This window comes from Bombus affinis, chromosome 8 (assembly GCF_024516045.1).
Source record: "Bombus affinis isolate iyBomAffi1 chromosome 8, iyBomAffi1.2, whole genome shotgun sequence".
NCBI classification, from domain to species: Eukaryota; Metazoa; Arthropoda; class Insecta; order Hymenoptera; family Apidae; genus Bombus; species Bombus affinis.
Genome location: NC_066351.1, coordinates 454,226 through 473,564, shown reverse-complemented (window position 1 = coordinate 473,564; position 19,339 = coordinate 454,226). Strand labels below are relative to the sequence as shown.

At 35.9% G+C, this 19,339-nt stretch overlaps 1 protein-coding gene across 7 annotated transcripts in view; it reads left to right on the top strand.

Annotated features, from left to right (window-relative positions):
• The first annotated feature begins 301 nt into the window (after positions 1 to 301).
• LOC126919432 (protein tipE) overlaps positions 302 to 19,339 on the top strand; it is a 65,357-nt gene continuing 46,319 nt past the window's right edge. For 4 of the 7 annotated variants that reach the window (XR_007711614.1, XR_007711613.1, XM_050728742.1 and 1 more), the window contains exons 1-3: positions 302 to 3,314; positions 5,187 to 5,520; positions 6,103 to 6,168. Coding sequence is in view for 5 of the 7 variants with exons in the window: in XM_050728742.1 (XP_050584699.1) it covers positions 2,756 to 3,314; positions 5,187 to 5,520; positions 6,103 to 6,168 (959 nt within the window). In the remaining 2 variants the exon portion in view is untranslated. The remainder of the gene's footprint in view (positions 3,315 to 5,186; positions 5,521 to 6,102; positions 6,169 to 19,339) is intronic. The other 3 variants (XM_050728743.1, XM_050728744.1, XM_050728745.1) reach the window with 1 other exon arrangement.

The following is a 19,339-nucleotide window of genomic DNA, read 5'->3' as shown; positions in this document are numbered from 1 at the left end:
GATCAAAACATCCTTTGCCTATCCTCTCTAACCCTTTCAATTTCATTAACGAGCGAAAGTACGCGTCGAAAAGACGGCACCAAAAAATTGGTTTAATTATAGGTCGCAATTAAAGGATGATAACGGTCGGTGGGATAGGGGATGGTCGAGCGCGCGGGCACGGCGCGAAGGCAAGCAAAAAGGGAGCAAAGCAGGAGCGTAAACAAGGAGAGTGCAACGTGGGGATGGTGGTGGTTCGCGGAGGGTGAGACGGCAACACACTCGCTCATGCGCGCCTAGAACCCCGCCCTGTCGCTTCGGACGAAAGCCTGTCCCGTCGAGGACTCTCGGTCGAGTTTCGACGAGTAGTCACGCTTTAACTCGCGATCCGCGAGGCGGATGTTATCCGGAACGCGAGTTCACAGGTGTGCCCAGATGTAACACACGAAAGCTTTGAAAAAGCTGGTCGATCCTAGCTCCTGCACCCTGTGCCAGAAACATCCGGACGGAGACGTGGTTTTGAGCTGGTGACGAAACTCCAGGAGCCAGGAGGCAGGTGCGGGTGTCAGGTGTCGTAGATAGGTGTTGGGGTGTTTTAGATCTTCGAGCCTGGATCGAGTCTTTATTCGACGAATACGCGGCCACGATTACGATAGAATCGTTGTTTCGAACACTTGTGGATCGAAGCAACTGTAACGAATCACATACATATACGCGGCGACAGGTGTAATTTTTCAAAGGTGATAGTAGACGTGTAAGGTGTGGAAAGATTGAAAGATTCATTGATCACACAGCAACACGGGACACTCGCTGTCTTGGATACGCACCTCCGGTTGTTCGAGTCGTTTGAGGTAAACACCGGTGTGTGCCACCGATCGGCCGAGATATCTAGGTCAACAGGCAGTGGCCAGAGGCAACTAGTTGCGGCTGTAATCGTTCCTGTAACCGAGGCCAGCGGGAGATGTTATGTTCTTTGTTGGTTGAAAGAAGGAAGAAAGAAGAGATCGTTCGTGATAATCTAACGCTGGACCAATAAACGTCCGAGATAACGTCAAAGGCGGGAGGATTTATCTAAGAGGTGTCGAGAGAAGAGAAGCTAGGAGAGGAGAGAAATAGCTAGGCGAGAAAGGGGTCTATTGTTCGTTAAGGTCGCGTCGCTCACGATCGGATTTCCTTGATTACGGTTACGGTATCGACGCGAAGGAACAGCAGCCGTGTTCTTTCCGGTGGAGGAAGAAAGTAAGAGAATTTCGATCAATCTTGGCCAAGCGACGCGAGACGCGTTATCCTTCGTCCTCGTTCTGGACGCGACTTTTCATGATTATACGCGCTAATGACAACTGTGGATTTATTATCAATTTTCGTTAATTAGAATGATCATCGGATGTTTATGTCTGTTTATTCGAGCTGTTAGTTAAGGCGAAGGAACGAAGGAAAGGAAGCAGCAAAAAGACAATAAAGTGATCAATAAAGTAAAGATATCCGAGAAGATCGAAACCAATTGGAATATTACAGAAATGATTAGTTGATCCATCTTTTATCGTGTTTTGAAATATTTTTATTCGTCTTATTCGATATTCGTTAGTTAGAGTGTTTGTAGCAGTGAACGGGTATTACCAAGGCCTAATTAAGGATTTAATTTTGTAATGATTCAAGTGTCGTCGATTACGCGATAAAGTTTAGTGATAATTATCTAGAAAGGCGGTTTGTAGGAGTGCTCAGAGCAAAGATAACGGTCTTGAAACTTTTCCATGCACGGATCGGAAGACCGAACTAGGCAAGATGCTCTATGCCTGACAGCGTGACTGCGGTTAAAGGTCGTGATCGATCGATTTACTTCGATGGCCTAAAAGAACTTTAAACGTTCAAGGTCATTATGCATAACGATAAAACGGAAACGTTGTAAAGTGCGGACAAGTCGGTTGGTTCGTTCGATTGTTACGACACCTATTTCGTTTGAAATAGCGTAACGAACGAGTCCTATTCTATTCCATAACATTTGGCCAAGAATCTAGTCTCAATAGAAAATCCTCGTTACAGGCCAGATGAGGCGATAGCGGAATTCGTTAATCCGCACGATGTCGTGTCAAGGATACTCAACCGATCAAGAACGTCCTGGCATTCGCGAAATGTGCCACGCACATCCCTCGATATCTCTCGAGTTCTTACAGAGTTTTTATAAGACTTCACAGACACCGTCGTGTTTAACGAAGCGACGATAACGGAGGATCGCTTCGTCAAGACTCAGGTTGTTCTCGTATCACCTATGCGTTGTATCGTCTAATTCCACTCTAAAAGCGGAACGTAAAAGCAACGTCGTCGGACTGATAGAATTAACGAAACCACAAAGCGTACCGATCGTATTTCCTCGTTTCCACACGGTCCTAAACATCGCACAGCCTAAAACCTCAGGTGGATCAACAAAGGCAAATCCTCGTCGATCCTCGCTTTAATTAACGCTTTGATCAAACAACCTCTAGACGAGTCGCAAGCCAAAGTGTTCGCCAGATGACATAGTTCGCTAAATGAGATCATCGAAGCGACCTGTCGATTGAACGATTCGGAAAGCTGCTACTTGTGGTCGATGCGAAAGGAGGCTCGACAGTCGACCTCGCGATCGAAACAGCTCCCAACCCCTTAGCAGTCAACGGACAAAAGCGGCCTGGTCGGCACTCGATGAGTCCTAGTGAAGATAAGGATCCTCGAAAACCCTTGATCGTTTGCCTGGAACGTCCGAAGAAGCTCCGGTTGGCACCTATTTGAGAGCGGTCGGGTGATGCGCGGGAGCAGCTCTGAACTCCTGCTGGAGGCGAGTTGCGTCCAGTGTCAGAGCGATCATCACGCCGGTCAGCACACCACCAGACATCAGCAACAGCATCAGCTAAACGAGAAACACGACTTCCAGGAGCGAGAGCTACGTCGTCGCAAACTGTTGGAGCTCGGGTTCGGCGCTTCGCGGCGCCGACCGCCACGGCGTACCTGCCGTCAGCGGTTCAATTTTTACGCCACCTCGGCGTTGGCATTTGTCGCGACGTCCGGAGGTGCGGCCCTATTATTTTTGGTGCCGTTATACGTCGATCCGGCCATCAGCACTCTGGCTGCCGATTTCTCGCCAGATCCGGTCATCTGTACCACCTCCAGGCGCGAAGAACTCGCTGGCTTGTTCAATTGTACCTGGAGTTCCTGCCGCGAAGGATGCACCAGTGACGTTTATAGGTGTACGCATATATACGTCACGTATACACCATGGAGCAATACGAGCATGAAGAACAACACCGGGGGTAGAGGCAATTCGGGGAACTCTACCGGCGTCACGCACACCTCAACCACTTCGGGTAAGAAACTGCAGAATTATGGAGATTAGTTCTATCGTCACAGTTCAGAGCATCTACTTGTTGTTGGATTCGTGTAATTTTGGACTGTAGTGGAGAAATGGTGACAGAATGTTTTGACGAAATAATTAAATATTCTTTTGATCATTGATACATATATCGAAGCGTGCGTCTCCATTTAATTGTGCAGGTAGCGGTGCTTTTCTATGTCGTTTTAGATTTACTTTCGATTTCATCGGTTGAATTTGATTTTTATTTGAACTTACAGAAGTTTCTGTGCAACTGATACTATAGAAGCATTCTAGCTCTTTATCGTCATTCGAGTATTTGTTTCTGTATAATTATTTTTGTTAAACTGTTAATAAAGTTTGTTCTTACTTTCATTCCATTTCTTGGAGTACATAAATATATTCATAATTAATATTAAATATATCTTATATATAAATATATAGGCGCATGAAATTTACATCATGAAAATCTATAGTCGATATTTGGTGCCAGTGTTTGTCGTTAACCTTGCAACTCCGCACCTCTTTAATTCGACCGCATCACAAGGTCGATATTATCGATATCGTTTCGCTGAGTTGGCAGGAAACTTATTACTGTATGTTGAACATTGTCTAGAATGATCTTAGTTTCGTCTAGGTTCCCATATTTTCTAATTCATTGACTTGCGTTGTAGCATGACAGCATTGAAAGTTTTCTATTAAATACTGTACATGGTAAATCAGCGTATTACATAACGATTATAAAGTTACTTTACTTCCAGTAATTCTTTGCAAAGCAGTCACGAGGGTACTGTACAATTTTTAGAACCAGTTTATTCATTGGAAAATTATAAGTATAAATTTATGTTTTATATTATATTAATTTTTTATAATATTTGTTTATATTAATTTGTTAAAATATTTATTATAAAACACGTAATTATTTTCGTAATGAATGAATATTAAAAAATATTTTAAATCTTTTTAATGCTATTAGATATATATTTATAGAGATAATTACATCTATAATTTTAAATTTAGAATTTCAATTTGTTTCGAAGCATTTTTGTTTGAAAAATCTAAATTTTTCATAAGAAAGTCCTAATTGTTCTTCGCTTTAATAGCGACTTAGAAAGGCATTTTGGTAAATGATATTTATATAGTTAGAAGAGTTTAGAATTTCATAAAATTACATTTAAGAAGTTGAAACTAAACGGAAGGATATAAAATATTACTTCTATTTCTACTTCAATCCTGTAGCAAATCCTTAAAATCTGTCTTTTGCTTCATATGTTTTAGAAACCATTTCATACAAGACTTGAAATTCTGCTATAGCAACAATAAAACTTTAAAAGGATCATAACTATATAACTTACTGGGAATAACATTACTTGCGTTTATACACCATTTTTACCCAGAATAATCCTTTAAACAATTTCTCAAAGCTTTTTATACCTTTTCAAAGATGTGTATGAGTGACATAACCATGCAGTTTGACTTGTAATGTTTTTCTTCTCGAAGAAGATCCCTTTATTAACCCTTCTATTGTGTTCTGGTCTATATCATTCAACTGTGTTTAGATTAATTTTTTGTTGAAATTCGATTTTATCGTTAATCAGGAAGGGATCAATAATAAAAATAAAAATACATTAGTATATAATTTCTCACATATTTGTATACATATTTTTCTACGCACCTAGTAAGAATGTACAGAAACTAGCATTTATCCAATATTGGAGTTCAGAGAATATACATAGCCGCTGTTTCTGTGAATAGATTAAATGTAGGAATGTGGGATGAAAAAAAATCATAATAGGATTAAAGAACAAAGATGGAACTGCAAATTGTAATCTATTTTAATATAATTTGAAATTTTGCTTTTTAACAGTGCCGACGCCAGGCGACGTGGAGGCAGTGCTCCTGGTGAACATCAAGGGGTGCGGTTATCCACCGATCGTCGACTGCGAAAACTTCACCCGCGAACTAGGCTACGAAGGCGCGAAATTCCCCTGCCATTACAGCCGCGTGAACGGCAGCATAGTGATGGCGAACTATAACCGCGAGGCGCAGGTCACCACCATCATACACTTCTTCGCAGCGCCTTTCGTAGTGACTCTCGCGACCAGCGTCGCTCTGTGTGTGATGCACTGTGACTGCAGGTGCAGTCCACCGCCACGGCATTCGTCGCGAGGAATGAGAAGAGGCAGGGGCAACGATCTCAGGTAATGTGACTTTAAACATCGGTAAAGCATCTAGTATCCCTGTAGAATGTCTATCTTGTTGCCTGTTCCGAATGAACTTCTGGGAGTATAACTTGTTAAAAAATGTTCGATTGACTAGGTCCTAAAATTTTAATCTATAACAACATGAAAGTGCGGATCTTAGATTGTTTAGATCATTATAGTCAACATACAAGGGGTTGCTATTCGAGAAAGTTGGAAAACACTAGATTAGGTTTTAAGAAGTTTTCAAGGGGGTAAGAACGGCTGGGATGTCGACAGTAGATCGGTGAACGTTTCATTATTCATTGAACTAGTACTTGAAGAGCACGTTTCCTCTAGTGAATTGACAATGATCAACGAAGACGTGGAATCTTTCTTTTTCCAATAGTGTTTCGTGCTTCGACAGGAAGATTTTGGAGTTAGAATTGTCACGTGGTGAGATTTAAAATCGGGAAAATATAAATATATATTATATATATATATATAAATATAGGATACGGTGATTGTTTGAAAGGAGAATGAAAGCTAGGCAAGTTGCTTTGGGAATTTCGAGGTATAATTCGACTATAAATTTGAATTCAGATGGTTGGCGTATGGAGTACAAAGTGGTTTATTAGCGCAGGTTCTCAAACAAATCTTGAAGCTCAGGTAAATACGATTGTTCAAATATTAAGATTGACTGATTTGCTTCTATGTGCGGCATGTTGTACGTAGATGAGAGAATTATTAATTGCAAAAGGAAAGCGGGGGTAATAAAGATATTTCACATGCATGATGATAATTTTTCTATTTTTCAACAAAAGTTTAGAAAGAATCTTTATATTCTTAACAAATATTGAATTTAGTTTCTCCTCTTACAAATGGTATACTAAAAATATTCAAAAATAAAATGGTAATATATACAATTTATAAAAATTTTGAAACGTTTTTTAGGAATTTTAATTTTTACATGATTATTATAATTTATCGTTATATTTTAATATTTTCTGGATATTTATGGTTTTAATAATTTATAAAATATTTCACTTGTAGAAATTACGATTCTTTATTATTCTTCATCTTAAAATAAAAGAAGTGCAAATATAAAACTTATTTGTTTTATTCGTTCTTTATTGCACTCGGATGTCCAGCGTCTAACGTATACAGGAGCGTGACAGGAATACATTTGATGAAATCCTTCAACTGATAAACATCGAACGTGATACCGCTTTAGACTGTTTTATCTCGTTAAACACAGAGAAGAAAAGAATTCCCTTATAAAGGGCATCGATCGTATCGTTAGTGATTGAGCGTTAGATCTGGAATTTTGTTAACCTATTGATGGATTTACTGTTGCGAGAGATTGTGAACGTACTGTCAATGAGGCAAAGTATCGGGGTAAAAAATAATAGGAAAGTTTCTCTTCATTAGATGAAAATTGGTCAGGCAGCTTTCGAAATAATTTTCCTTTGATAAAAACGAAAGGATCTTCTGGTATTCGGGTAATGAGATTATAGGATTATGATTTATCAACTACGCTTACCAATCGTATATACAAAATCTTATATTGTACGTATCAGATATTTTAATCTTTAAAGTTGAAAATACTAATAACATTGAAGAATAAAGGTTTATGCTTTATGCATAAAAGTACAGAAAGTACTTACTAATAAAATTAGAAGTATATATGTAATTGTCATCTACATAAAAATTATTATATTCATTTTTTTTTTAATCTGGTTGAGACAATTGCCGTAAATTGAAGTCGACAGGTACATTTGTTAATTATCTTCACACGGTTATAAAATTCGATGGTCGAAGAAGGTTCGAAGAAACGAACGTACATCCTAAAACAGCATTTGCATTCGAATGCGAATTCTGCACTCCAGCATAATTACATATTTAATAACAAAGATACGAGTTCGTCTTTTATTTCATCCTTAGCCCACGGGAGCGCGCGTTATTATGCGGCATCGTGAAAAAAAAGCTCTCAGAGCTTTGTTTTAAACTCGAGTCTGCTCCATTACAGGCCACTGCGTCACTGAGGCCACTTTTCCGTGTCTTTCGACTTTTTGACGTGCTTTTTGATGGATCTCCGTCATTCCCCAAATTATTCACCGCATATAACCAACACGCTCGTATATTTATTGGAAGGATAACGTTTATTACGACGTATAGAATGAAAATTAGGTATCGAGTACTATTGAATCTTTTTGCGTTTTTTGATAATAGGTCTTCTAAGTCACTAAGGATTTCTCATCTCTATAATATAGTACTACGAAGGAAATGATCTAAATAAGCGAGATAACTTTTGTAGAACCTAATATCTATCTTTGATTACATTTCCAAATTCTGAAATTACAAAAATGAAGCAACAAAATTAATTTTCATTTTCTGACATGCTTTTAACGAAGTAGTTTGCTATAACCACACAGGAAGTAACATTTATTGCAGTCTATAAATTTACAGCTAGTATTCTAAAAAATGTATGAACATCAATAGGCAAAGAGGGAAAAAAATATTTGACTTTTTCTCTTGTCTTTTAACAAATATATACCACGTCTAAAATTATTCAAATATAAAATTCAAAGTATCCACATACCAACAGCTCGCTACAACGTGCTCGAACTTTTACTACAGTAGACAAAAAGTCAAAATCAAATGCTAAACGAAACAGAAAAAGAGGAAATGTAGAGCCAGTTGGCACACTTCTTGATTTACGTTAAAACCCGACTGACACAAAGGGAACCAGACAAATATACACACAAATGGCGGGCTCATAAAAGAGCCACGAGAGTTACACCGTGATGTCAGCATATCGTTGCGACGAAAGAGGTCGTGATTCCTGACCGAAAGTCGAGACATGCCCATTTTAAACGTCGCGATCGTTTGCCGAGCACCCTGCAGGCTCATCATGGCCGGCGGCTTGTTATTTTCCTGTCGTAACCCGTTTGTCATCTTTATAGCTGCCGCACGGTATACAGTATCGTGTTTGGTATTAGGAGGAACAGGCTGGATGCTCGCGCGAAAAGGATAACTCAGACGCGCCACTAACCTGGACCATGATATATCGGACTTGGATTAATCGACCAAACCATCGCCCTTCTTCCAGTTCTACCGCTTCCCCCCTCTTTTCATGTCCTCCAGATTCTTTGGCTTATGAACTCATCGCTTTATTGCTCTTGGATAACGTTTCGCGAATAAATCTTTCATTTCTCCAGCAAGTGGCGTGTTGCTCGGTTTACTTGCTTATTTATTTTCCGCGATACTTTTGATGGACATTTAGTTATTTTATGAGCACGATGTTTTGTCTTTTATTATTTTAATTTACAGTAGTTTTAAAAAGTATCGGTACACCATTGTATTTGTTATAGCATTTCTGACCGTAAAATATTTTTCAAGATGATCATTAGGAGTCTTTTTCTTATCATCGCTAGATGCACATCTTGTTCATTTCTCGTTATCTTTAATAACAGTGAAAAATTTATTTTTATTGCTGTGTACTGGACTGATACAAGCAAAAGCCGGAATACTTTTTAAGATGACTTTGAATCTTTTTTTTATCGTCACAATGCACGTCTTCATACCATATAAACACCTTTTATGGCTGCTTCTTCTTATCTTCAACAGCAGCAACAACAATTTAGATCTTCATTCTAAGTAAACCACATTGCACAAAGTTGAAATGATCCTTTAAGTAAAAAAATAATAGTAAAAAATAATTGCCTTAAATCCAGATCTTGTAACATTCGAAATATACCATTCTACATATATTTCCTATTATTTCTCAAAGTATCACGCTTGTAAGCTATCCGAAAGTTCATGCAACGGATATAAACCACCCTTGGAACCCGATATTCCATGGGTTTCTTCTCTTATCTCACCTTTCCATGAGCAGGAAATTCGAAAAGGAAGCTATTTTAATAAATTTTCAGCTGTTTCGTGTATCGGCGGTCGAATGCTGTCCCGCAAAGTGAAAAGCTCGTTGCGAAACGAATTTTTATTTGGTCAAAAGGGACGCGACGTTTTGTCAAGTATTCGAGATCTCGCGAGGTAATTTTGAACCGCAGGCGGCGAATGTGTTTAGGAACATAGGAAATTGACAGGAAAGAAGCGTAGAACGTCATGGAACTTTTAATTGGAATGGCGTTTCAGAAGACTCACGAATTGTTCCCTTGACACCTGTACGTGGAAAGAGAACTCGGGAATTCGTTTCAACTAGCGGGCACTACATGTTCGACCTTGTCATCTGCAAAAATGCAGTATTTGGGACTGGGAAGTTCAGAGCATGTTGAATTACCTCGAATGTGAGAGAACAGCGTAACTCTGCATCGTTTCGCTTCCAGTGTTGGAATTTCTTGAACCTGATTTGTTACAGATAGTTTTAATAGCATTGGAGGATTTCTCACTGAAAAGTTGAGGTAGTATTCTTCCTTTCTTCTGGAAACAGTAATTATCAGGGTATCCTTTATTGGAACAGCCGAATTGGACGAATAGTTCTTCAAAAATTATATGACCGTACTCATTAAACGATTCCGAAACTTTTATCGAAAAAATTTCAATCTTTAAATTTTTACAACCACGTGATCGTATAATAATAAGTTGATGCTTTCGGACTATGATTTTAAATAGACATTATGATATTTTGGAATCTTTATGAATCGTATTATGTATGATTCAGACTGTGTATGATTTATATCCTTTTACATTCTTTTAGTTTTTTCACTTATAAAGTGAATCCACGATAAAAGAAACTAGTTTCTTGACGATAATGTTAAAACGTGTATAGTCAAGGATTAAAGTAGAGTCGAGAACCCAATGATCGCGATTATTAATTGTTTTAAATAATTAATGTTTGTCTTTTTTGCGGGTAATTGGAGTTTCATTGCTTCAAACTATAAAACACTTGCAATAAAGATGTAATAACTCCGAGATACAAAGGAAGTACTAACTAGCAGACGGTTGAAAAGTTTGTTAAAGTTTAACTTTATAACTGAATACATCCGGATCCCTCTGCTTTATTCTCCAGTGTTCTCTTTGTTTTTGATTAATATCATCCAGGTAATAAACAACTCGTTCTCAGCCTGTTCCATACAAAGTAATTGAGCATCGTGTACACTGCTTTAAAATGTGAGAATGTTGTCTTACGCTGTGTGGCAGCAATAAATTTTACTAGAGCATCTAGCGATTTTATATTAATTTTGCTCGTGAAATTTGCGTATTTTATGAATATATATATATACTTATTTTAAGCTGTGTATTTGAGTATTTAATATCTCAAATAGTATATTTTTAACTGCTTATTTGTTAATTAATTATTTATGAATTAATTATTCAAAAAATCTAATGTCTAAACTCATCGTTATATCTCAATAGCCGTTTCATAGCACTAACTCCTGTATTTCCACCAGAAAATAAATTTGTAGAATTGAGCAGTCCCTTTCAATTTTAAGGAAACATAATAGTATCCATAATAGAACCCTATTCTTCCGAGAATGTATTCGTTTTTCTATGGTAATTATCTACCATTTCCGAAATATTAATTCCTCAACATGCGCAATCATTCTCTCATGATACCCTTTACGTTCTCCATTAAATATGAACCAACAATGTACTCATCTCAAAAGAAATTAATAATGACGAAGCAATTTCATCCTTCCAAAAACGTATTCATTATTTTGCAATAATTACCTCATTCTTTAAACATCCATTCATAACATTTTCTAAACACTCTTTCTTAAAACCCAACCATATATTTTCATTTCTTTTCTAATTGCCTATGATTTTTCAAACATCTATCCCTAAAACTGTTCAACAAGTCTCTGGGGAAACCAACTCCCGCATTCCCCTCAAAAAAATTCATTCGAGCATCCACTCTAACTGCTAAAAAAGAACGTCCTTCTTTGTCGGAGAAAAACGGACATCGAAAATGTTGCTCGAGCGTATCCTCTAAAGGAACCTCTTTCCAAGAAAGTACCTACAAATCTGCTTGGGAAAAACGCACACCACCCCCTTAACCGACAGTTCCATATCCTCTCCCCACATCCATATTACACCTTACAATACGAGCTATTCGATATTCCCCTATATACCTCCCGGCTTGTGCCTAGCCCGCGAAATTACGGTTTCGATCAAACTGAATCAGTCAACTGACGGCGTGGCTTCGAGGCCGCTCGCACTTGCACATGCACCTGCATACAGAGAAATGCGGTTTCCTCCTCCTAATGTACGTAATGCTCTCCTATGTACGCGTACATATATACACATGTATATATAGAATGTTCATGTTATTAGTTTTCAGCATCTTTGGCGTAAATGATAAATTCACGAAAAAAAATGGAAAAAGAAGTTTCATCAATATTTAATAGTTTAGTTAGTTTAGTAATATTTTTAATATTTATGATATCTAGTATCTTTAATATTAAATCTGTAGATAATTATAGTATAAAAGGTATGCTAGAGAAATTAGAATGAAAGGTATAAAAATAATTATACGGTATTCCTCGTAAGCGTTAAATTTGAGAAAGGAAATGGCAAAGAGAGAAGCTTCAGAATCTTTTAATAATAAAAAAGCTACACAAATCCCCACAAATGTATCGTAAGCCTATAAAATTTCTACGAAAATTTACCGTTTAGAAATTAACCATCGCATATAGAAAATAATCGGAGTTTGTTCTCTTCTAGTTTTCTCACAGATCCGTTACTTGTAAAAATAATACTGGAGACTAATTGCGTGAACATGCTGTACACACAGTCAAAACATGCATACCCATAAATCGGAATGCAGTTTCAGATGACATGGCTGGTGTTACGAACGCTTTGGAAGCAGTTATCTAGCCTGCCGTTAGGCATAATTGTAGTTTAATTACTTGTGACTCAGACTCGCAGATTTATTCGAATCCCAGAGCACCCAACGGTACGAATCGCGTTGATCTTATTTTTTGTGGTAAAACGTCAGGAAATTGGAGCGCAGTTAAGGTTCTAGTGGTTCTACGGGGATTGCAAATGTAACAGCTTTGAAAGATACTTTTAACCGGTTGATTTCAGTGGTAGTTTGTTGTAAACACAAATGGAGATTTATTTAAAGCTTCGCTTTACACTGTACTGCTTGAAGTTTAAAGGTGGCATTTGCAACACGAAATGGTTTTGGACTGCCTTTTAGGATACGTCTGTTAATAAATCTTTTATCGACTGAAAGTAACCTTTCATCAATTATTAAACGAATTTTTAGAATTTTTCTTAAACTTATTGAACATATATTGAATGTATATTTGTATGATTAAGTTTTTTCATTGAGGTAATTTCTCACTCTGGTAATAAACGGTATACTGTATATTATTCTTTATAAGACAAAGTACGAATTCTAGATACGTTATTTCCTTAAATTGTTAGATTACAGTTTTTCAAAAATAGATCAACGAAGTTACAAATCGTTATTTATAAACTGCAGAAATTGGGTTTCCCGTTTCCATTTTCAAACACGATCAACACACTATACTCTCTCTAACTCTCTTCTTACCAACTAAAATTAGCGATGAAGTTATTCCCCAAAATACAACTCATTTAAGAACTCAGTTTCGCCCTGTGATTAACTTAACAATTACTGAAAATTGCAAGTTTCCTACAATAACCAGGTCATCGAGATTTCAAAAAGATGAATTATATGGTTAACGAATCGACATTAAAGTTTCCACCACACCGTATGGCTTTGTTTCTCGCGCTGTCTGCACCGCGAGAAAACATTTCCGTAATATTGCAACGCAACCCTGGTGAGTTCGTTGTCGATCGGCCTGTAACGAAGGAGAGTTGTTGCCGGAGGAAACAATGCGAGACTCGAAATGCGGGTCACGGCTCTGTCCTTCTCGAGAACACAGTTTCTTCCCTCTGAGTTCGTCTTGTCGCGCTTTAAAATTATCCATCCGAGAGGGATATGTTTCGCCCAGGTCGTATTAGTTTTGTCGAGTATACAGTAGTTCACGAAAGTATTTGAACTCTTACCATAGAAAACTTTTATTTTTAAACTTTTATTACTTATTGTACGGGTTATAAAGAAAATTGTAAAATTTCATTAACGCTGTCATGATCACATTGATTAAAATCGAAACCAACCTGACGTAGAAGCTATAACACATTTGCTGCAAATATATATTTAGTAAAAAGTTAGTATAAAGTACGAACATAATAAGTGTTAAAAATGGTTCCACTGAATATTGAAACTTGTTAATATATTAAAGGAAAATTTATAAAATTGTATTGTTAACAGATATATAATAATATTCTGTCAACTTTATAAAAATTCAGGGTAACGATCCATAACTATGTATAAACAAATAAAATCAATAATGATGTGTAATATCTGTAAAATTGAAAGAATTCAATGTACCGAGTCAATTATGATGTATTAACTCGAAATCGGACACGTAAATAATGTATACGCAAAAAGATAACCATTACATTTTTGCCATTCAGATTTTTATAAATGTAAATGTTTCGAATAAAAATTATGAATTATTTAACCGGTGAACACGAAAGAGATGAAAATACAGTTTCACTTACAGCTGAACCAGTGTATAGAAGGTCGTGCGAAGCTAGTACCTTCATTCGATAAATGAAACTTTAATCTCCGTGGAAATAAGGCCAGACTTCAAGTGGCGACGTATAGTGGATTCATCTTTACTTTGGTTAAACAGTCAAGTGCTTTTAATAACTACAAACTGCGACATATTGGTTGCTTTTAATCATTTCTTCGAACACATGTTTCACTTTGCGCGGCCATTGTTACGAGACGCGCGTTGGTTTGTTGCGTTTCAAGTTAAATTTTGGATCCTTTTGATTTACACGTATTTGTAATGTATAAAATACGTTCGAATAATTCTATTCGAATTACATCTAGATATATCTATATACATATACATATTAAGTTTCAAGGAAGCGTAACTATTTTTATGGTTAAATAGATGATGTTCTTATTCAAAATATTATAATATTAATCTTCTCCCCCCCCCCCCCCCTCTCGCGATATACAATATATTTCTTCTTAATTCCATAATAATAATCTGTATCATAAACGGCAACGGTTAGTGTCCCCCTAAAAAGAAGCCAGGGCTTCTATCATTCTTCATTACAGAGCCAAACAGCAAAAGTGCATCGGAGAAGTGTGTTGGACGTTGTCCAAAGAATCAACGAAAACTTCGTAATTAGTATAGTACACTAAGATATCAGACAGACAGATCCTGGAGCAGCGTATTTACTCGAAGCGATTAATCTTCGCCTAATACATCGATTCACAACGGTGCACAAATTACCATCACTCCATTAATTCATCGTTACTTCCAAACTTCCGTTTTATTCTCGTTATCGACTTCCGAAATTTTTTCGATTAATTATAATGGTTGACAAGAAGCATATGTCGTGGCAAATACTTCGAAAGATAAAATGGTTGTTATTCTTTTGTTCCTTGCAACTGTTGGAAATAATCAGAAAATTTAGTGGAATTAAAGTAGATTATTATGAAGTTGAAGTTTAATTCTTTAACTCTTTTTTACTGAAACTCTCTTACTCTTTACTTCTTATAAAATCATAATAAATTGTGTAATTATAATAAAATGTATAATATATGAGTGATAATAACATCACATTATAAGTTGTAAATAATATTCCTCTCTAATTTATAAATATACAAAATTCTGATTTGTAGAAAATATCATAACTGGTAAAATGTATTCGAGAAAAACTCGTCTCTAATTTGCATAAAACTTGAGATCCATCGATTTTACCCTATCTTATTCTTCTGCTCATCGCTGTTAATGATGTATTGGATTCATGTGACAACGTGTCTCCGATGATAGTATTGGAATTAAACTTAAGTGAAAGATTCAAGCGAACTGTAATCCTTTTCTGTCATAAATAAACGAAATCTCGGTTATAGAGATTTATACGTCAGCGGATAAATTAGATCCAAGAGGATATCGTTCTTACTTTGCATAGAAATGAAGGCGATCCACCAACTTTGCTAATTATTCGACATTGATGCATTCACATCGTTTATTCGAACGTTTTAGCATAATACGTTCCGCGCCATCGCGCAACGAGCCGTAGGGTAAGAGAGATAAATTAAATTTCTTCTTACCGTTTGGCTTATCGTTCGATTTTCTGCACTCGTGTCGATAAGAAAACATATTTTTCAGGATTTTATTAAGACAGCTTCGGACGGTGAACACCATCTGGTCCAGATTCGAAGAAAAACAATTCTTTCTGAGAGTTTCTAACGAAACGAGCTTCCGGAATATCTTTCTGTTTTTTCGAATCTCGCTGAGATTTTTCCATTTGATTCATCGAACCTATTCAATTCGTGATAGATCGATAGGAAAAGAAATTTCATAAAAAGTTTGTCAGCAATTCAAAGAAATGCTATTTCTGTATAATAATTATTTATATCATTATGTAAATTCCTGAAGAAGATGTTTTTACAACTTAATGATTAATTAAAAATGTAAAAAATTAAGAAATAATACGAGGAACTATAGAAAGGAAAATATAATTTTAAGGAACTAAAAATGGGAGAATTTATAGATTTTCACATCATTATTTTAAAATTCAACAGTAAAATTCATACAGTAAAATTGTTGCAAAAAAATGGTTACAATAAAAAATTCTGTCTGTTATAAAATTTGGGAAACAAACCCAAATCTGACGCAGGATAGAAAATCGTTAAGACGATTTCGCTTCAACGTTCTTCGAATGGAAATCAACGAGGATTCATCATTCGGACAAACAGTTTCAGACACCAATATGTAAGGAAACAGAGTTCGCTCCGTTTGTTTTCTCAAAGGGACCAAGAATACGCGCCGAGAACCGTGCTTGTAGGCTGAAATATTCAGAATATTCTTTCCCAGTTCTGTTGTTTCAAGAAGTTCCATCAATAACGAACAGACGTCTTTAGATTTCGCATCGAGGTGGAATAATACAGACTGAAACAAAAAAAATGATGGGGAAAGAAAGATTGTTTTACATTGACTAGTATTCACTTATAAACGTATTAATACGTACCTAATTTATAACGAAAATTCATAACACATATATTTCATCCAAATACATATCCATCTTTATATATTTAATATCTGCAAAATCTTTATATTCAGTTTTTTACTCGACTTTAACTGAAAAATGGAAGATTTTTAAATGTTAGAAACACACTTATAAGTCTGTAAATGTGTAATTTACTGTAGAAATAGATTTTGTATTTCGAACGTTTGCTTGTTCCTTAAAAAATATCTTTAACATCTGATTTTAAAATATCTAATTCCGATAAATATGTAATACACTTCCGACTTTCTTTGTTGATTAATATAAGGATGCTTGTTATCACTGTGATAAATTCGAATATTCTGATGATATTCTTAATGTTTAACTTTTTTAATGTTTAGCTTTTATGTCTAATTGTCAATCTAAGAATCTATGGGTTGGTATCGGTTAGCTAGTTAGCTAGTTGGACCTTCTGCTTTGTATCCTGTCCCCGTGAATCTGGCGTAGGCGGCCGACTGCAAAAACCTTCCTAATGCAGTTTGTGGACTGGGCCGAGTAAGTTATGCGGCAAGTATAGAACAGTGAATCAAGTTTCGAAGAAGTAGTTCAAGAGAACAGATGGCGAAACGAGACTCATCGATCGTCTCGCTTGTCGTCTTACTGGTGGCTCGTGAACAGAGCCCCACGATTCATGCGAAAGGGAAAAGTATATGAATGATCTTCGTTTAACTACGCCTGAAGACATATACTGCCGAGAAAGAGTCTTGGATCATCAACTGATCTTACCGTGACAACTATATATATATTATTTATATATTATATATATTTTTAAGAAAATATGTGTTGATATAATTGAATACATTTCCATGTGTACGAAAACAAACTTCAAAATATGTGCTACGTGGTGCTGTTCGTTGAAAAGTTATTTAATATTGTTGAATACGATTGACAAGTTTTTGAAGAAAAGTTAATATATGAATTAATTAATAAATTTTTCAAATCGTAATGTAACAAAATGCTAAAATTGTCAGAGCATCGATTTAAGTGTCGTAAAATACGGATGAAATTACTTTATATTTGGAATACTAAATGTCAACGATAGCAGCTGATGGTTAAGAATGTTGGTAATAATATATGGAAGTTAAATACGAGATCCTGTAATATAGCGATCTGTTTTACATTATTAGATCATGAAGAATTGACGATTCTAGTACTTTCATCGATTTAGAAGAATTTTTCTTATACAACTTCTTTCTTACATAAAGCTCAGAGAAATCAAATAATCTTAAGGATTCATAATATAACACAACTTTGATTTTAAATAATCCGTAAGATGAAGATTTAAGAGATTGAAGATTTGAAAAATATTCAGAAGATGACATTTGAGTAAAGGTTGCCGCTATAAATTGAGCAACGCTGCTTCAAAAGAAAAGACAGAAATGTAATCTGCGGTTGAATAATCTTGACGTATCACGAGATCACTTAGGAAAATGATATCGATCGGATTGGCTGTTGGGTAAGGCTTGTAGGAAAGAAAGGGAAGAAGGTAGGATAAAATCGAAACGAAATACGACAAGAAAAATAAGGTAGAACCGGAAATTTGAAGACAGTCCATAAGTTAAAAAAATCAGTAAACGATATAAATTGTACGAATATATATAAATTCAATCGAAGAAAATGTCCAATTTAAGAATTTTCTTTAAGTTTGATATTTATTTTAACATTACGTAGGTAGTCTTTTCTAGCTATAAAAATTACAATCAATATCCAAGAACAATTAAAGCCTCAACATATACTTATTCTAAATGAAATTAAATATTTATTGGAGAATAGATTATTTAATAAAAGAATATTCTAAAGATTCTAAAGAATTAGTTAAAATAATTATTTTTCTTGATAACTCTCAACGATAATGAAACGCTTAGTAAAAAAAGATTTTAAATATTTTCAGAATAATAACTATACGCGATGAAAGTTTTCATATAAACTAAATTAATTTAAAATTGAGAAAGTTTCTCACCAGATATCCACAATTCAGAGTAGTAGAAACGAAGGAATGCTCAGACGGAGAAATTTCAACGTACTGTCAAAACTTTGTTCCCGAGTAGAATGATTCGTTTGAGTCGTGTCTACATCGCGTTGTCGGCGTTGGGAATGCACTTTGCCCTCGTCAGCCGGTGTTTCAGCACTCTTACTTAAACATTCACGACCGCGTACACTTCGTTTTTATTCTTCGGGTACTTTGGCACGAAGCAGAAAAAAACGCTGAGGTCGCGGGCATCCGCTGTAACTCAGCTATCAGAAAGTCGTTGAAAGAATGGTTACATCCTCACTTTGCTAGCCAGCAGGAACATCGTGTCCGAGATCGTGATCTCTTTTCACATCCGCCTATTTCATTCAGTTATCCTACGTTTTGCGTGTCCAAAATAATTTTCGTTTTCAATTTTTCGGCCTTAAAAGGTTTTGAAGTATTTATAAGAACGAAAAGAATAAATTTATTGTGAAATACTATAGTCTGGACTGTATAGCTTACACTAAGATTACACCGTGACTTGTATTTTTTTTTTAGATTGCTTTCTTTTCCATCTTTTCCTCCTTCTATATGATTTTTAATAGATCGTTAGCTCATCAGCAGTAATTTATATACGGCATACGTTCATTTTTATTGATTGTCATTATGTTATGTGCATTTAGATACAGGTGTACTAATATATTTATAATTTATATATGTACATACGTAGTATATGCACCCGTACCTCACGGAAAAAATGCAATTACCTATCATTCCTATTATTATACAGAAACAAAGAATTGA